The sequence below is a fragment of the Oncorhynchus masou genome, chromosome 13 (assembly GCF_036934945.1).
Source record: "Oncorhynchus masou masou isolate Uvic2021 chromosome 13, UVic_Omas_1.1, whole genome shotgun sequence".
Taxonomy (NCBI): Eukaryota; Metazoa; Chordata; class Actinopteri; order Salmoniformes; family Salmonidae; genus Oncorhynchus; species Oncorhynchus masou.
The window spans coordinates 97,171,458-97,192,054 of NC_088224.1; the positions used below are offsets into that span (position 1 = coordinate 97,171,458).

The 20,597-nt window shown below is 41.1% G+C and overlaps 1 protein-coding gene across 1 annotated transcript in view; it reads left to right on the top strand.

Moving 5' to 3' along the window:
* The window catches only part of pgr (progesterone receptor), a 50,450-nt gene extending 31,606 nt beyond the window's left edge, over positions 1 to 18,844 (top strand). Inside the window, exons 4-9 of the mRNA XM_064985433.1 lie at positions 171 to 397; positions 622 to 742; positions 14,405 to 14,549; positions 14,688 to 14,818; positions 16,403 to 16,560; positions 17,712 to 18,844. Of these exons, the coding sequence (XP_064841505.1) occupies positions 171 to 397; positions 622 to 742; positions 14,405 to 14,549; positions 14,688 to 14,818; positions 16,403 to 16,560; positions 17,712 to 17,867 (938 nt within the window). The 3' untranslated portion in view covers positions 17,868 to 18,844. The remainder of the gene's footprint in view (positions 1 to 170; positions 398 to 621; positions 743 to 14,404; positions 14,550 to 14,687; positions 14,819 to 16,402; positions 16,561 to 17,711) is intronic.
* Positions 18,845 to 20,597: the final 1,753 nt, after the last annotated feature.

The window sequence follows — 20,597 nt, forward strand, 5'->3', positions numbered from 1 at the left end:
TTAACTTTGGCCTCAGACAGAATATCCTATGTCAGCCGACACATAGATGTTGAACCCCGTCTTCATTTCATTCAGCCCCATACCAATGTCTACATACAGTATGTGAATAACAAGTGTTCCTTGTACTCTTCACATGTTTTAACTGACCCTTGTGGTAATTATTGTCACAGGGCGGAAGCTGAAGCGTTTTGGGGCCCTGAAGGCAGGTCCAGCCTTGATGTTCCAGGGGGCCTTATCAGCCCTGGGAGATGGTCTGGCCCCAGCCTTGATGTTCCAGGGGCCCTTGTCAGCCCTGGGGGATGGTCAGACCCTGGCCTCTCTACCCTGCATGCCTGGCCTCAACGAGCTGCAGCTCTCCCCTCAGATCATCAGCATTCTGGAGAGCATTGAGCCTGAGGTGGGGTCGGTGTTTCTGATTTAGGGGGGGAATCCTAACCTCCACCTAAATCTAATTGTAACTTAGTCATGCATTGAAGTCAATAAGAGACGAAGGGAAAATATGACTGAAGGACAAGTTAGGTTTCATATTCATCATAGGCACATTTTGTTTTGTGTTGTCCTGCTGCTGACAGTGGATTGACATTCAGGGATCAATCATGTACTCCTCTGTCCGTCTACCAGGTGGTGTACTCTGGCTATGACAACTCCCAGCCTGACATGCCACACCTCCTCCTCAACAGTCTCAACAGACTGTGCGATAGACAGCTGTTGTGGATCGTCCGGTGGTCCAAGTCCCTGCCAGGTAATAAAACAGTGTAATGATGTGTGTGTGTGGTTTATAAATGTCTGAGAATGTCCTGAGAGACAGACTGTGATTCATCTGGTGATCAAGTCACAGCAGGAAGAATGTCAACTGGTTTGATTTCCTATCTTGGCATCTGCACACGTTTAACCCATTCACACTTCATGAAACTGATTTAAAAGGTTTTCCCCCATGTGGATCCAAGTTAGGATTGGTCCATATGAGTTCCTTTACTGGAGTCAACCTGTACCACATTACAGACAGCAGTAGTAGCATGCAGTCGCCTTGGCCAGGTCAGCCAGGTAACAGAATAACTGTATTCAGGGTTGACCTATGATATAAGTCTATGTTTGGTTCCCAAATAACACACTATGCCCTATATAGTGCACTAGTTTAGACCGGAGCCCTATGGCACCCTATTCTCTAGATTGTGCACTACTATAGACCAGACCCCTATGGCACACTATGCCCTATATAGTGCACCACCTTAGACCAGAGCCCTATGGCACCCTATTCTCGATATAGTGCTCTAGTTTAGACCAGAGTCCAATGGCACACTATGCCCTATATAATGCGCTACTTTTGACCAGAGCCCTATGGCCCAACACACTCACCATGGTCTCCATGGTCACCACACCCTAACCATGGCCACCAACAGTCACCAGGGTTCTGCAGCGAAGGTTTCACTCCCAAACACTGGCAGGCAGAGATACAGCCAGGGAGACCATGTGGAAAGTACGACCAATCCTTTCTTCTCTTTTCACACCCTTTATAATTAAACACCCTTTATAATTACTGGTAACCTCCTAAACACCCTTTATAATTAAACACCCTTTATAATTACTGGTAACCTCCTAAACACCCTTTATCACTACTGGTAACCTCCTAAACACCCTTTATCACTACTGGTAACCTCCTAAACACCCTTTATAATTAAACACCCTTTATAACTACTGGTAACCTCCTAAACACCCTTTATCACTACTGGTAACCTCCTAAACACCCTTTATAATTAAACACCCTTTATCACTACTGGTAACCTCCTAAACACCCTTTATCATTACTGGTGACCTCCTAAACACCCTTTATCACTACTGGTGACCTCCTAAACACCCTTTATCACTACTGGTAACCTCCTAAACACCCTTTATCACTACTGGTAACCTCCTAAACACCCTTTATAATTAAACACCCTTTATAACTACTGGTAACCTCCTAAACACCCTTTATCACTACTGGTAACCTCCTAAACACCCTTTATAATTAAACACCCTTTATCACTACTGGTAACCTCCTAAACACCCTTTATCATTACTGGTGACCTCCTAAACACCCTTTATCACTACTGGTGACCTCCTAAACACCCTTTATCACTACTGGTGACCTCCTAAACACCCTTTATAATTACTGGTAACCTCCTAAACACCCTTTATCACTACGGGTAACTTTCTAAACACCCTTTATCACTACTGGTGACCTCCTAAACACACTTTATCACTACTGGTAACCTCCTAAACACACTTTATCACTTTTGGTGACCTCCTAAACACCCTTTATCACGACTGGTAACCTCCTAAACACCCTTTATCACTACTGGTGACCTCCTAAACACCCGGTATCACTACTGGTAACCTCCTAAACACCCTTTATAACTACTGGTAACCTCCTAAACACCCTTTATCACTACTGGTGACCTCCTAAACACCCTTTATCACTACTGGTAACCTCCTAAACACCCTTTATCACTACTGGTAACCTCCTAAACACCCTTTATAACTACTGGTAACCTCCTAAACACCCTTTATAACTAAATCTCCTTCATCACTACCGGTAACCTCCTAAACACCCTTTATAACTATTGGTAACCTCCTAAACACCCTTTATAACTAAACAAATGTATCACTACTGGTAACCTCCAAAACACCCTTTATCACTACTGGTAACCTCCTAAACACACTTTATCACTTTTGGTAACCTCCTAAACACCCTTTATAACTACTGGTAACCTCCTAAACACCCTTTATAACTAAATCTCCTTCATCACTACCGGTAACCTCCTAAACACCCTTTATAACTATTGGTAACCTCCTAAACACCCTTTATAACTACTGGTAACCTCCTAAACACCCTTTATAACTAAATCTCCTTCATCACTACCGGTAACCTCCTAAACACCCTTTATAACTATTGGTAACCTCCTAAACACCCTTTATAACTAAACAAATGTATCACGACTGGTAACCTCCTAAACACCCTTTATCACTACTGGTGACCTCCTAAACACCCTTTATAATTAAACACCCTTTATAACTACTGGTAATCTCCTAAACACCCTTTATAATTAAACACCCTTTATCACTACTGGTAACCTCCTAAACACCCTTTATAATTACTGATAACCTCCTAAACACCCTTTATAATTACTGGTAACCTCCTAAACACCCTTTATCACTACTGGTGACCTCCTAAACACCCTTTATAATTAAACACCCTTTATAATTACTGGTGACCTCCTAAACACCCTTTATCACTACTGGTGACCTCCTAAACACCCTTTATCACTACTGGTAACCTCCTAAACACCCTTCATCCCTACGGGTAACCTTCTAAACACCCTTTATCACTACTGGTTAGCTCCTAAACACCCTTTATAACAAAACACCCTTTATAACTACTGGTATCCTCCTAAACACCCTTTATGACTACTGGTAACCTCCTCAACACCCTTTATCACTACGGGTAACTTTCTAAACACCCTTTATCACTACTGGTGACCTCCTAAACACCCTTTAAACACCCTTTCATCACTACTGGTAACCTCCTAAACACCCTTTATCACTACTGGTGACCTCCTAAACACCCGGTATCACTACTGGTAACCTCCTCCTTTATAACTAAATCTCCTTTATCACTACTGGTAACCTCCTAAACACCCTTTATAACTATTGGTAACCTCCTAAACACCCTTTTTATAACTAAACACCCTTTATCACTACTGGTAACCTCCTAAACACCCTTTATCACTACTGGTAACCTCCTAAACACCCTTTATAATTAAACACCCTTTATAACTACTGGTAACACCCTTTATAATTAAACACCCTTTATCACTACTGGTAACCTCCTAAACACCCTTTATCACTACTGGTAACCTCCTAAACACCCTTTATAATTACTGGTAACCTCCTAAACACCCTTTATAACTATTGGTAACCTCCTAAACACCCTTTATAATTAAACACCCTTTATAATTACTGGTGACCTCCTAAACACCCTTTCTTTATCACTACTGGTGACCTCCTAAACACCCTTTATCACTACTGGTAACCTCCTAAACACCCTTTATCACTACTGGTAACCTTCTAAACACCCTTTATCACTACTGGTTAGTAACCTAACAAAACACCCTTTATCACTACTGGTAACCTCCTAAACACCCTTTATCACTACTGGTAACCTCCTAAACACCCTTTATCACTACTGGTAACCTTCTAAACACCCTTTATCACTACTGGTGACCTCCTAAACACACTTTATCACTACTGGTAACCTCCTAAACACACTTTATAACTACTGGTAACCTCCTAAACACCCCTTTATCACTTTTGGTAACCTCCTAAACACCCTTTATCACTGCTGGTAACCTCCTAAACACCCTTTATCATTACTGGTAACCTCCTAAACACCCTTTATCACTACTGGTAACCTCCTAAACACCCCTTTATCACTACTGGTAACCTCCCAAACACCGTTATAACTGCTGGTAACCTCCTAAACACCCTTTATAACTATTGGTAACCTCCTAAACACCCTTTATAATTAAACACCCTTTATAATTACTGGTGACCTCCTAAACACCCTTTATCACTACTGGTGACCTCCTAAACACCCTTTATCACTACTGGTAACCTTCTAAACACCCTTTATCACTACTGGTTAGCTCCTAAACACCCTTTATAACGAAACACCCTTTATCACTACCGGTAACGTCCTAAACACCCTTTATCACTTCTGATGACCTCGTAGAACACCATTTATAACTACTGGTAATCTCCTAAACTCCCTTTATAACTACTGGAAACCTCCTAAAGACCCTTTATCACTACTGGTAACCTCCTAAACACCCTTTATAACTACAGGTAACCTCCTAAACACCCTTTATAACTACTGGTAACCTCCTAAACACCCTTTATAACTACTGTTAACCTCCTAAACACCCTTTGTCATGGAACCTCCTAAACACTTATCACATGTCATAGAATCCTAAATACTGTATATCATTACATATAGAATCCTATACTGTATGATTTGTCATACAGAATCCATACTGTATGTCATGTAACCTAGAATCCATAACTGCTGGTAATGTCATAAGAACACCCTTTATAACTATTGGTAATGTAAACATTTATAATAGAATCCATACAGTATGTCATGTCATATATAATCCATACCCTATGTCATGTCATATAGAATCCATACCCTATGTCATGTTATATAGAATCCATACTGTATGTCATGTCATATAGAATCCATACTGTATATCATGTCATATAGAATCCATACTGTATGTCATGTCATATAGAATCCATACTGTATGTCATATCATTTATAGTAATCTTTGTGGACAGAATACCTATGTAAGAAGAACACAAGTAACATGTCACAAACCTTGTTGGTAGCCTGAAAGTACAAGGAGTGGCGTGTTAGCACCAAACAGGTCTGGATTTCAGGCTACCTGCTTTCTATGAAGTGATCAATATAAGTAGAAGATTGAAAACAAAGGAAGGGAAGGCTAGTTCCCATAAGGAGAGGTAATGATTTGACAGGAAGGGAAGGCTAGTTCCCATAAGGAGAGGTAATGATTTGACAGGAAGGGAAGGCTAGTTCCCATAAGGAGAGGTAATGATTTGACAGGAAGGGAAGGCCAGTCTTATAAGGAGAGGTAATGATTTGACAAGAAGGGAAGGCTAGTTCCCATAAGGAATCCATATGTATGTCATGACATATAGAAGGCTAGTTCCCATAAGGAGAGGTAATGATTTGACAGGAAGGGAAGGTCAGTCCCATAAGGAGAGGTAATGATTTGACAGGAAGGGAAGTCTAGATCCCATAAGGAGAGGTAATGATTTGACAGGAACAGAAGTAACATAGTTCTTATAAGGAGAGGTAATGATTTGACAGGAAGGGAAGGCTAGTTCCCATAAGGAGAGGTAATGATTTGACAGGAAGTGAAGGCCAGTTCTTATAAGGAGAGGTAATGATTTGACAGGAAGGGAAGGCCAGTCTTATAAGGAGAGGTAATGATTTGACAGGAAGGGAAGGCTAGTTCCCATAAGGAGAGGTAATGATTTGACAGGAAGGGAAGGCTAGTTCCCATAAGGAGAGGTAATGATTTGACAGGAAGGGAAGGCCAGTCTTATAAGGAGAGGTAATGATTTGACAGGAAGAGAAGGCTAGTTCCCATAAGGAGAGGTAATGATTTGACAGGAAGGGAAGGCCCATAAGGAGAGGTAATGATTTGACAGGAAGGGAAGGCCAGTCCCATAAGGAGAGGTAATGATTTGACAGGAAGGGAAGGCTAGTCTTATAAGGAGAGGTAATGATTTGACAGGAAGGGAAGGCTAGTTCCCATAAGGAGAGGTAATGATTTGACAGGAAGGGAAGGCTAGTCTCATAAGGAGAGGTAATGATTTGACAGGAAGGGAAGGCTAGTTCCCATAAGGAGAGGTAATGATTTGACAGGAAGGGAAGGCCAGTCTTATAAGGAGAGGTAATGATTTGACAGGAAGGGAAGGCTAGTTCCCATAAGGAGAGGTAATGATTTGACAGGAAGGGAAGGCTAGTTCCCATAAGGAGAGGTAATGATTTGACAGGAAGGGAAGGCTAGTTCCCATAAGGAGAGGTAATGATTTGACAGGAAGGGAAGGCTAGTTCCCATAAGGAGAGGTAATGATTTGACAGGAAGGGAAGGCTAGTCCCATAAGGAGAGGTAATGATTTGACAGGAAGGGAAGGCTAGATCCCATAAGGAGAGGTAATGATTTGACAGGAAGGGAAGGCTAGTTCCCATAAGGAGAGGTAATGATTTGACAGGAAGGGAAGGCTAGTTCCCATAAGGAGAGGTAATGATTTGACAGGAAGGGAAGGCCAGTCTTATAAGGAGAGGTAATGATTTGACAGGAAGGGAAGGCTAGTTCCCATAAGGAGAGGTAATGATTTGACAGGAAGGGAAGGCTAGTCTCATAAGGAGAGGTAATGATTTGACAGGAAGTGAAGGCTAGTTCCCATAAGGAGAGGTAATGATTTGACAGGAAGGGAAGGCCAGTCTTATAAGGAGAGGTAATGATTTGACAGGGAGGGAAGGCTAGTTCCCATAAGGAGAGGTAATGATTTGACAGGGAGGGAAGGCTAGTTCCCATAAGGAGAGGTAATGATTTGACAGGGAGGGAAGGCCAGTCTTATAAGGAGAGGTAATGATTTGACAGGAAGGGAAGGCTAGTTCCCATAAGGAGAGGTAATGATTTGACAGGAAGGGAAGGCCAGTCTTATAAGGAGAGGTAATGATTTGACAGGAAGGGAAGGCCAGTCTTATAAGGAGAGGTAATGATTTGACAGGAAGGGAAGGCCAGTCTTATAAGGAGAGGTAATGATTTGACAGGAAGGGAAGGCTAGTTCCCATAAGGAGAGGTAATGATTTGACAGGAAGGGAAGGCCAGTCTTATAAGGAGAGGTAATGATTTGACAGGAAGGGAAGGCCAGTCTTATAAGGAGAGGTAATGATTTGACAGGAAGGGAAGGCCTGTCTTATAAGGAGAGGTAATGATTTGACAGGAAGGGAAGGCCAGTCTTATAAGGAGAGGTAATGATTTGACAGGGAGGGAAGGCTCGTTCCCATAAGGAGAGGTAATGATTTGACAGGGAGGGAAGGCCAGTCTTATAAGGAGAGGTAATGATTTGACAGGAAGGGAAGGCCAGTCTTATAAGGAGAGGTAATGATTTGACAGGAAGGGAAGGCCAGTCTTATAAGGAGAGGTAATGATTTGACAGGAAGGGAAGGCTAGATCCCATAAGGAGAGGTAATGATTTGACAGGAAGGGAAGGCCAGTCTTATAAGGAGAGGTAATGATTTGACAGGAAGGGAAGGCCAGTCTTATAAGGAGAGGTAATGATTTGACAGGGAGGGAAGGCCAGTCTTATAAGGAGAGGTAATGATTTGACAGGAAGGGAAGGCCAGTCTTATAAGGAGAGGTAATGATTTGACAGTAAGGGAAGGCCAGTCTTATAAGGAGAGGTAATGATTTGACAGGAAGGGAAGGCCAGTCTTATAAGGAGAGGTAATGATTTGACAGGAAGGGAAGGCCAGTCTTATAAGGAGAGGTAATGATTTGACAGGAAGGGAAGGCCAGTCTTATAAGGAGAGGTAATGATTTGACAGGAAGGGAAGGCCAGTCTTATAAGGAGAGGTAATGATTTGACAGGAAGGGAAGGCCAGTCTTATAAGGAGAGGTAATGATTTGACAGGAAGGGAAGGCCAGTCTTATAAGGAGAGGTAATGATTTGACAGGAAGGGAAGGCCAGTCTTATAAGGAGAGGTAATGATTTGACAGGAAGGGAAGGCCAGTCTTATAAGGAGAGGTAATGATTTGACAGGAAGGGAAGGCTAGATCCCATAAGGAGAGGTAATGATTTGACAGGAAGGGAAGGCCAGTCTTATAAGGAGAGGTAATGATTTGACAGGGAGGGAAGGCCAGTCTTATAAGGAGAGGTAATGATTTGACAGGAAGGGAAGGCCAGTCTTATAAGGAGAGGTAATGATTTGACAGTAAGGGAAGGCCAGTCTTATAAGGAGAGGTAATGATTTGACAGGAAGGGAAGGCCAGTCTTATAAGGAGAGGTAATGATTTGACAGGAAGGGAAGGCCAGTCTTATAAGGAGAGGTAATGATTTGACAGGAAGGGAAGGCTAGTTCCCATAAGGAGAGGTAATGATTTGACAGGAAGGGAAGGCCAGTCTTATAAGGAGAGGTAATGATTTGACAGGAAGGGAAGGCCAGTCTTATAAGGAGAGGTAATGATTTGACAGGAAGGGAAGGCCAGTCTTATAAGGAGAGGTAATGATTTGACAGGAAGGGAAGGCCAGTCTTATAAGGAGAGGTAATGATTTGACAGGAAGGGAAGGCTAGATCCCATAAGGAGAGGTAATGATTTGACAGGAAGGGAAGGCCAGTCTTATAAGGAGAGGTAATGATTTGACAGGAGGAAGGCCAGTCTTATAAGGAGAGGTAATGATTTGACAGGAAGGGAAGGCTAGTCTTATAAGGAGAGGTAATGATTTGACAGGGAGGGAAGGGTAGTTCTTATAAGGAGAGGTAATGATTTGACAGGAAGGGAAGGCCAGTTCTTATAAGGAGAGGTAATGATTTGACAGGAAGGTAATGATTTGACAGGAAGGGAAGGCTAGTTCCCATAAGGAGAGGTAATGATTTGACAGGAAGGGAAGGGAAGGCCAGTCTTATAAGGAGAGGTAATGATTTGACAGGAAGGGAAGGCCAGTCTTATAAGGAGAGGTAATGATTTGACAGGAAGGGAAGGCTAGTTCCCATAAGGAGAGGTAATGATTTGACAGGAAGGGAAGGCTAGTTCCCATAAGGAGAGGTAATGATTTGACAGGAAGGGAAGGGAAGGCTAGATCCCATAAGGAGAGGTAATGATTTGACAGGAAGGCAATTATATGACCAGGAGATATAGCTACCATGATTTGACAGGAAGATAATCCACCATTATAAGGAGAGATATATCTACCATTACAGTTGACCAGAGATATATCTAGTCATTATGTTGACCAGTAATGATTTGACATTATGTTGACCAGGAGTATATCTACCATTATGTTGAGGAAGAAGGCTATATCTACCATTATGTTGACAGAGATATATCTACCATTATGTATGAAGGAGTGATATATCTACCATTATGTTGACCAGGAATATATCTACCATTATGTTGACATAAGGAGATATATCTACCATTATGTTGACCAGAGATATATCTACCATAAGTTGACCAGAGTAATGATTTGACATTATGGACCAGAGATATAGCTACCACTAAGTTGACCAGAGGTAATAGCTACCACTATGGTTGACCAGAGATATATCTACCATTATGTTGACCAGAGATATATCTACCATATTTGACAGAGATATATCTACCATTAGTGACCAGAGGTATATCTACCATTATGTTGACCAGAGGTATATCTACCATTATGTTGACCAGAGATATATCTAATTATTTGACCAGAGGGATATATCGTTACCATTATGTTGACCAGAGATATATCTACCATTATGTTGACCAGAGATATATCTACCATTATGTTGACCAGAGATATATCTACCATTATGTTATTATGAAACAGAGATATATCTACCATTAAATTGACCAGTATCATATATCTACCATTATGGTTGACCAGTAGTGATATATCTACCATTATGTTGACCAGTAGTGATATATCTACCATTATGTTGACCAGAGATATATCTACCATTATGGTTGACCAGAGATATATCTACCATTATGTTGACCAGAGATATATCTACCATTATGTTGACCAGAGATATATCTACCATTATGTTGACCAGAGATATATCTACCATTATGTTGACCAGAGATATATCTACCATTATGTTGACCAGAGATATATCTACCATTATGTTGACCAGAGATATATCTACCATTATGTTGACCAGAGATATATCTACCATTATGTTGACCAGAGATATATCTACCATTATGTTGACCAGTAGTGATATATCTACCATTATGGTTGACCAGTAGTGATATATCTACCATTATGGTTGACCAGTAGTGCTATTTCTACCATTATGGTTGACCAGTAGTGATATATCTACCATTATGGTTGACCAGTAGTGATATATCTACCATTATGGTTGACCAGTAGTGATATTTCTACCATTATGGTTGACCAGTAGTGATATTTCTACCATTATGGTTGACCAGTAGTGATATATCTACCATTATGGTTGACCAGTAGTGATATATCTACCATTATGGTTGACCAGTAGTGATATTTCTACCATTATGGTTGACCAGTAGTGATATTTCTACCATTATGGTTGACCAGTAGTGATATATCTACCATTATGGTTGACCAGTAGTGATATGTCTACCATTATGGTTGACCAGTAGTGATATGTCTACCATTATGTCTACCAGTAGTGATATATCTACCATTATGGTTGACCAGTAGTGATATATCTACCATTATGGTTGACCAGTAGTGATATATCTACCATTATGGTTGACCAGTATTGACATATCTACCATTATGGTTGACCAGTAGTGATATATCTACCATTATGGTTGACCAGTAGTGATATATCTACCATTATGGTTGACCAGAGGTATAGCTACCACTATGGTTGACCAGAGATATAGCTACAACTATGGTTGACCAGAGATCTATCTACCATTATGTTGACCAGAGATATATCTACCATTATGTTGACCAGAGATATATCTACCATTATGTTGACCAGAGATATATCTACCATTATGTTGACCAGAGATATATCTACCATTATGGTTGACCAGAGATATATCTACCACTATGGTTGACCAGAGATATTTCTACCATTATGGTTGACCAGAGATATAGCTACCATTATGTTGACCAGAGATATAGCTACCATTATCTTGACCAGTAGTGATATATCTACCATTATGTCTACCAGTAGTGATATATCTACCATTATGGTTGACCAGTAGTGCTATTTCTACCATTATGGTTGACCAGTAGTGATATTTCTACCATTATGGTTGACCAGTAGTGATATATCTACCATTATGGTTGACCAGTAGTGATATTTCTACCATTATGGTTGACCAGTAGTGATATTTCTACCATTATGGTTGACCAGTAGTGATATATCTACCATTATGGTTGACCAGTAGTGATATATCTACCATTATGGTTGACCAGTAGTGATATTTCTACCATTATGGTTGACCAGTAGTGATATTTCTACCATTATGGTTGACCAGTAGTGATATATCTACCATTATGGTTGACCAGTAGTGATATGTCTACCATTATGGTTGACCAGTAGTGATATGTCTACCATTATGTCTACCAGTAGTGATATATCTACCATTATGGTTGACCAGTAGTGATATATCTACCATTATGGTTGACCAGTAGTGATATATCTACCATTATGGTTGACCAGTATTGACATATCTACCATTATGGTTGACCAGTAGTGATATGTCTACCATTATGGTTGACCAGTAGTGATATGTCTACCATTATGTCTACCAGTAGTGATATATCTACCATTATGGTTGACCAGTAGTGATATGTCTACCATTATGTCTACCAGTAGTGATATATCTACCATTATGGTTGACCAGTAGTGATATGTCTACCATTATGGTTGACCAGTAGTGATATGTCTACCATTATGTCTACCAGTAGTGATATGTCTACCATTATGGTTGACCAGTAGTGATATGTCTACCATTATGTCTACCAGTAGTGATATATCTACCATTATGGTTGACCAGTAGTGATATGTCTACCATTATGGTTGACCAGTAGTGATATGTCTACCATTATGTCTACCAGTAGTGATATATCTACAACTGTGTATGACTGTTACTAGGGTGACTAAGTCACTAGGTTACTACATTCACACTCTGATACGCATCACTTCATGTACTTCAAATGGAGCAGAACAACTTGTTCTTGTTAATAACGTGATAAGATGATAACGTTGTTATTTACATAATAAACCATCTCGACTCAAATGACAGCAGATATGTATGAATAAAGGTAATGAACCATTTAAACTCAATTGACAGTAGATATTGTAAGTATGAATAAAGATATTGATCCATTTAAACTCAAATGACAGCAGATACGTATGAATCACTGTAGATACTGTATAGATACTGTATAGGTACTGTATAGATACTGTATAGGTACTGTATAGATACTGTATAGATACTGTATAGGCTCGTGCCCAGTGACACGAGCCTACCACATGAGCTAAATGCCTTTTATGCTCGCTTCGAGGCAAGCAACACTGAAGCATGCACGAGAGCACCAGCTGTTCTGGATGACTGTGTGATAACGCTCTTGGTAGCCGATGTGAACAAAACCTTTAAACAGGTCAACATTCAAAAAGCAGCTGGGCCAGACGGATTAGCAGGACGTGTACTCAAAGCATGCGCGGACCAACTGTCAAGTGTCTTGACATTTTCAACCTCTTCCTGACCGAGTCTGTAATACATACATATCTACACCACCAGACCATCCCCAGTGGCCAAACACGACTCCAACACCATCGTTAATTTTGCCAACAACACAACAGTGGTCACCGACAGACCCTTGATGTGTTGGTCATTTAGCAGACCCTTTTCCCATTGATGTGTTGGTCATTTAGCAGACCCTTTTCCCATTGATGTGTTGGTCAATTAGCAGACCCTTTTCCCATTGATGTGTTGGTCATTTAGCAGACCCTTGATGTGTTGGTCATTTAGCAGACCCTTTTCCCATTGATGTGTTGGTCATGTAGCTGACACTCTTATCCGGAGTGACTTACATTCAAGTAAGGCAGGTCAAAAACAACACAAGTAAGGCAGGTCAAAAACAACACAGGTAAGGCAGGTCAAAAACAACGCAGGTAAGGCAGGTCAAAAACAACACAAGTAAGGCAGGTCAAAAACAACACAGGTAAGGAAGGTCAAAAACAACACAAGTAAGGCAGGTCAAAAACAACACAAGTAAGGCAGGTCAAAAACAACACAGGTAAGGAAGGTCAAAAACAACACAAGTAAGGCAGGTCAAAAACAACACAAGTAAGGCAGGTCAAAAACAACACAGGTAAGGCAGGTCAAAAACAACACAGGTAAGGCAGGTCAAAAACAACACAAGTAAGGCAGGTCAAAAACAACACAAGTAAGGCAGGTCAAAAACAACACAGGTAAGGCAGGTCAAAAACAACACAAATAAGGCAGGTCAAAAACAACACAAGTAAGGCAGGTCAAAAACAACACAGGTAAGGCAGGTCAAAAACAACACAGGTGAGGCAGGGCAAAAACAACACAAGTAAGGCAGATCAAAAACAACACACGTAAGACAGGTCAAAAACAACACAAGTAAGGCAGGTCAAAAACAACACAGGTAAGGCAGATCAAAAACAACACAGGTAAGGCAGGTCAAAAACAACACAGGTAAGGCAGGTCAAAAACAACACAAATAAGGCAGGTCAAAAACAACACAAGTAAGGCAGGTCAAAAACAACACAGGTAAGGCAGGTCAAAAACAACACAGGTAAGGCAGGGCAAAAACAACACAAGTAAGGCAGATCAAAAACAACACAGGTAAGACAGGTCAAAAACAACACAAGTAAGGCAGGTCAAAAACAACACAGGTAAGGCAGGTCAAAAACAACACACGTAAGGCAGGTCAAAAACAACACAGGTAAGGCAGGTCAAAAACAACACAAATAAGGCAGGTCAAAAACAACACAAGTAAGGCAGGTCAAAAACAACCACATATCACGGTCATTGCAAGTAAAACAAGCTTTCTTGAAAACATTCACATATTGTTTTCTCTGGTTTGTTGACAGGGTTCCGTAGCCTCCACATCAACGACCAGATGACACTCATCCAATACTCCTGGATGAACCTAATGGTGTTCTCTCTGGGCTGGAGATCTTTCCAGAATGTCACCAGTGAATATTTATACTTCGCTCCTGATCTTATCCTTAGCCAGTAAGTTGTGTTAATGTTCTATATTTAAAATCTGCATTAAATAAAACAATATTTTTTTCACTTATCCAACTATTTAATTAAAAACAATTAAAACCCACTATGATATATCTCAATATTAATATTGTAATTGTCTCCCAGGGATCGTATGAGGAGATCTCCCATATATGATCTGTGTCTGGCCATGCAGTTCATTCCTCAGGAGTTTACCAGCCTCCAAGTAACCAAAGAGGAGTTCCTCTGTATGAAAGCCATCATGATTCTCAACACTGGTAAACACAACACAGTACCACTTCCTCTTTAAAACATTACATTGACTGATGAACCCTACGCTACCTTTTCTGGCCCACAGACTTCTGTTAGGATCAAATAAGAACAAACAGAAGACATCTGAAGCAGTTGGTAATGTCTTGGTTACACTATTGTCTCTGTCCTAAATGGTGCCCTGTATGGCTCTGGTCAGAAGTAACATACTATATAGAGAACAGAGTTCCATCTGGGACACATATATTGCCACCAGATGTAGAAATATACAGTGTTTCATAATGTGTTGTTGAACTGGGAAAAAGGTGAACTGGGACAAGGCAGGATTTATGAAGCAGCTGTTATTAAGTAACAGTTTTACATTGACCTTTACATGAACAGAGACTGAAGCCATGGAAAACAAGTTCATGGTCAGGTCTCAAGAAATCCAAAGGGACATCCACTTTAATTCTATAAAATGTAAAAACACATTTTATGAGAGTAGTTGATATATCCACACAGTTATTAAATTAAAGTAAAATCAAGATTAAGATAAAGATGAAGTTAAACACATGGTACACAGACAAGCCTAAAAAAACAAAAACAAATTGTCACTATTTATCTTACTGTCTCTCTAACTTTCTCCCTGGTACTTCAGGAGAACACATAGTAGGCCTTTGTGACTGCATATTTACACTGTATCTTCACACTGCATAATTACACCGCATATTTCACACTGCATAATTACACTGCATATTTACACTACATATTTCACACTGCATAATTACACTGCATATTTACACTACATATTTCACACTGCATAATTACACTGCATATTTCACACTGCATAATTACACTGCATATTTACACTACATATTTCACACTGCATAATTACACTGCATATTTCACACTGTATATTTACACTGCATATTTACACTGGATATTTCACACTGTATATTTACACTGCATATTTACACTGCATATTTGCTCACTCATGTGGAAAATAAAATTACCTCAAGAAATATAATGTAATTCTTAGTCTAATGGTCCATTTATATTGAAATGATGCGAGACTATTAAAGGCCCAGTGCAGTCAAACATGTGATTTATCTGTGTTTTATGTATATGTTAACACTATGATGTTGGAATAATACTGTGAAATTGTGAACATGATAATAATGCCCATGTAGGGAAGGAGCGGTTTGAAAAGACTGCCTGAAATTCATGCCTGTTTTGATGGGATGAATTATTGGCCCACCATGTTGACATCGCCGTGTGGTAAATTAGTTCATTTTAAGATTGAAAACAATCACGGTAGAGAACTTAATTGTTACCCAGAAATGACTTGATGTTCAGATAAAAACAGCTGCATTGGGCCTACAGTAACATCTCTGTGAATTAGAGTTCAGAGCAGTCTGACCTTCCATGTCTAAAATATAGGATATATCCCAAATGGCACCCTATTCCCTATATAGTGCACTACTTTGGACCGAAGGCCTATGGACCCTGATTAAAAGTAGTGCTCAATACAGGGAATAGGGTGCCATTTGGACGAAGACATTTTGTTTCCGGGTTGATGATCCATTGTCCCTTGACTCTCTCTCTCTCCGTAGTTCCATTGGAGGGTTTAAAGAGCCAGGCCCAGTTTGAGGAGATGAGACAGAACTACATTCGGGAGCTGACCAAGGCTATCCATCTGAAGGAGAGAGGCATGGTGGCCTCCTCTCAACGCTTCTATCATCTCACCAAGCTCATGGATGCCATGCATGAGGTACTGGACAGGACAGGAAGTCACTGCTCTATCATAAGCCCTGTTTATACCTGCGTCCATTGTCCTGATCTTGTCCACATTGTGATTGTGTACACATTTTTAAGCCGGTGTAGACAACCAAAAGACGCATTGTGATCTGATTTTGATGACATCTTCCTGGCCGTCTCCGGAGGTGGACAGATATCTTTAAAGTGCAAACGAATCCGGTCAACCAAAGCGTATAAATTTGGCCAACATCACGGGCCCAGTACCTTTAGATCTAGGTGTCATGTGGAAGTTTAATATTACCCAGTTCCTTTAGATCTAGGTGTAATGTGGAAGTTTAATATTCCCCAGTTGCTTTAGATCAAGGTGTCATGTGGTATAATGAACCAATCTGATATAGGCTTCAATATGAAGGTCTCTCTAGGTGACTTGCAGGTGTTTTTTCTTTATAAAGCCATCTGCTTTACATCCTCAGCACTTTTGATCGATTGCCGCTTTAATCCGTTTCCATAATTAGACCATATGTCTTGCTACAGGCTTTCTAATTGAGGTTATGATAGCGGCATAGTAACCTATTGCACCGACTCGTAAATCATTGGATAAAAGTTTCATGAACTTGTTTTCGATGACCATGATTTGTTGAGGACAAAACGCTGACATGCTTGCCCCTCCCCCATCTCTGCTCCCTCCCCCATCTTTCCCTCCTCCCCCATCTCTCCCTCCTCCCCCATCTCTCCCTCCTCCCCATCTCTCCCTCCTCCCCATCTCTCCCTCCTCCCCCATCTTTCCCTCCTCCCCCATCTCTCCCTCCTCCCCATCTCTCCCTCCTCCCCCATCTTTCCCTCCTCCCCATCTCTCTCTCCTCCCCCATCTCTCCCTCCTCCCCCATCTCTCCCTCATCCCCCATCTCTCCCTCATCCCCCATCTCTCCCTCCTCCCCCATCTCTCTCCTCCCTCCTCCCCATCTCTCCCTCCTCCCCCATCTCTCCCTCCTCCCCATCTCTCCCTCCTCCCCATCTCTCCCTCCTCCCCATCTCTCCCTCCTCCCCCATCTCTCCCTCCTCCCCCATCTCTCTCTCCTCCCTCCTCCCCATCTCTCCCTTCTCCCCCATCTCTCCCTCCTCCCCCATCTCTCCCTCCTCCCCCATCTCTCCCCCCTCCACCAGATTGTGAAGAAAGTGAACCTGTACTGTCTTAGTACCTACATCCAGGCTGACGCCATGAAGGTTGAGTTCCCTGAAATGATGTCAGAGGTCATCTCCTCCCAGCTCCCCAAGGTCCTGGCCGGCATGGTCAAGACCCTCCTCTTCCACGCCAAGTGACCAATCACAGGAGACAACCAAACCTGCACCGCGCAAAGCACCATGGAAGAAATTAAATACCCAAAGAGCAAGAGTTGAATAAATATTTTATAAACGTCATCATATATCAAATCAAATATCGGCCAAAATGTTATGTTGATTTGAAAATAGGTCTTTGTCCGTTGGGTGTATCATATCTTTGAAACTAAGAAAATGTAAGTTAAACGTGAAGGTTTTGGGGAGGTGATATTTGGACCAAGTTTAACATGAAGGTTTTGGGGAGGTGATATTTGGACCAAGTTAAACATGAAGGTTTTGGGGAGGTGATATTTGGACCAAGTTAAACATGAAGGTTTTGGGGAGGTGATATTTGGACCAAGTTAAACATGAAGGTTTTGGGGAGGTGATATTTGGACCAAGTTAAACATGAAGGTTTTGGGGAGGTGATATTTGGCCCAAGTTAAACATGAAGGTTTTGGGGAGGTGATATTTGGACCAAGTTAAACATGAAGGTTTTGGGGAGGTGATATTTGGACCAAGTTAAATGTGAAGGTTTTGAGGAGGTGATATTTGGACCAAGTTAAATGTGAAGGTTTTGGGGAGGTGATATTTGGACCAAGTTAAATGTGAAGGTTTTGGGGAGGTGATATTTGGACCAAGTTAAACGTGAAGGTTTTGGGGAGGTGATATTTGGACCAAGTTAAACATGAAGGTTTTGGGGAGGTGATATTTGGACCAAGTTAAATGTGAAGGTTTTGGGGAGGTGATATTTGGACCAAGTTAAACATGAAGGTTTTGGGGAGGTGATATTTGGACCAAGTTAAACATGAAGGTTTTGAGGAGGTGATATTTGGACCAAGTTAAACATGAAGGTTTTGGGGAGGTGATATTTGGACCAAGTTAAACATGAAGGTTTTGGGGAGGTGATATTTGGACCAAGTTAAACGTGAAGGTTTTGGGGAGGTGATATTTGGACCAAGTTAAACATGAAGGTTTTGAGTGATATTTGGACCAAGTTAAACATGAAGGTTTTGGGGAGGTGATATTTGGACCAAGTTAAACATGAAGGTTTTGGGGAGGTGATATTTGGACCAAGTTAAACATGAAGGGTATTTGGACCAAGTTAAACATGAAGGTTTTGGGGAGGTGATATTTGGACCAAGTTAAACATGAAGGTTTTGGGGAGGTGATATTTGGACCAAGTTAAACATGAAGGTTTTGGGGAGGTGATATTTGGACCAAGTTAAACATGAAGGTTTTGGGGAGGTGATATTTGGACCAAGTTAAACGTGAAGGTTTTGGGGAGGTGATATTTGGACCAAGTTAAACATGAAGGTTTTGGGGAGGTGATATTTGGACCAAGTTAAACATGAAGGTTTTGGGGAGGTGATATTTGGGCCAAGTTAAACATGAAGGTTTTGGGGAGGAATGATTTGGGTTTATGTTTGTGGCAGAATGATTCCTTCTCCAAGGTCTGTTTGCGCTGTTTGAAGTCCAATAGTCCAGATATGTCCTCCAGTCAGACCTCTGTGGTGAATCCATCAAAGATACTGTAACGGTGCCTCACTTCAATTCACTCTTATCTTTTGAGGTGGTGGAATTTTATATATAGAAGTTGTGTTAGCATTTTTAATTTGTGAGAATTACTGTTTTGCTAGACTTGTAAGAGAGCTAGGTTACGTCCCAAATTGCACCCTATTCCCAACAGTGCACTGCTTTTGACCAGAGTGCCATGGGCTCTGGTTGAAAGTAGTGCACTATGTAGGGAATGGGGTGCTGTTTGAGACGCAACCTTAAAACTGGTGTACCAACTTTTGCTTTTTGCGTTTGTTTTCAGTTACATACATGTCACACTCCCTGCTTCATGGCTGCTTCATGGCTGGGCAGGCATTTATATATCTCATGTTCCGCAAGTTACATTTTCATACAAAATACACAATACACATGTACCAGTAAATTACAGAACCACTGTATTTTTTTATCTCATTGAGTTAAAATATATTTTAAAAGAGAGACCTGTAAAGGGAACACAAGGAGAATGATGTTATCTCAATGCCATTGCTATTCGCAGAAATGTGGAAAAATAAATGTTCCATTGCTCTGCGATAAGGAAATACCAACCTCCTCCCCAATCCTCAAGATAAAGACATATAGAGCGAGAGAGAGATAAAAAGAGAGAAAGAGGAGAGGAGAACTAAAGAGGGAGGAGAACGATAGCGGGAGGAAAAAGAGAGAGAGGAGAGAGATAAAGGGAGGAAAAAGAGAGAGAGATGCGAGAGATAAAGGGAGGAAAAAGAGAGAGGAGAGAGATGAGAGAGATAAAGGGAGGAAAAAGAGAGAGAGGAGAGAGAGAGGAGAGAGATAAAGGGAGGAAAAAGAGAGAGAGAGGAGAGAGATAAAGGGAGGAAAAAGAGAGAGAGGAGAGAGATAAAGGGAGGAAAAATAGAGAGGGGAGGGGGAGGGAGGAGAGAGATAAAAGGAGGAAAAAGAGAGAGAGGAGAGAGATAAAGGGAGGAAAGAGAGATGAGAGAGATAAAGGGAGAGAGATGAGAGAGATAAAGGGAGGAAAAAGAGAGAGGAGAGCGATAGTGGGAGGAAAAAGAGAGAGATGAGAGAGAGGAGCGAGATAAAGGGAGGAAAAAGAGAGATAAAGGGAAGAAAAAGAGAGAGAGGAGAGAGATAAAGGGTGGAAAAAGAGAGAGGAGAGATATAAAGGGAGGAAAAAGAGAGATGAGAGAGATAAAGGGAGGA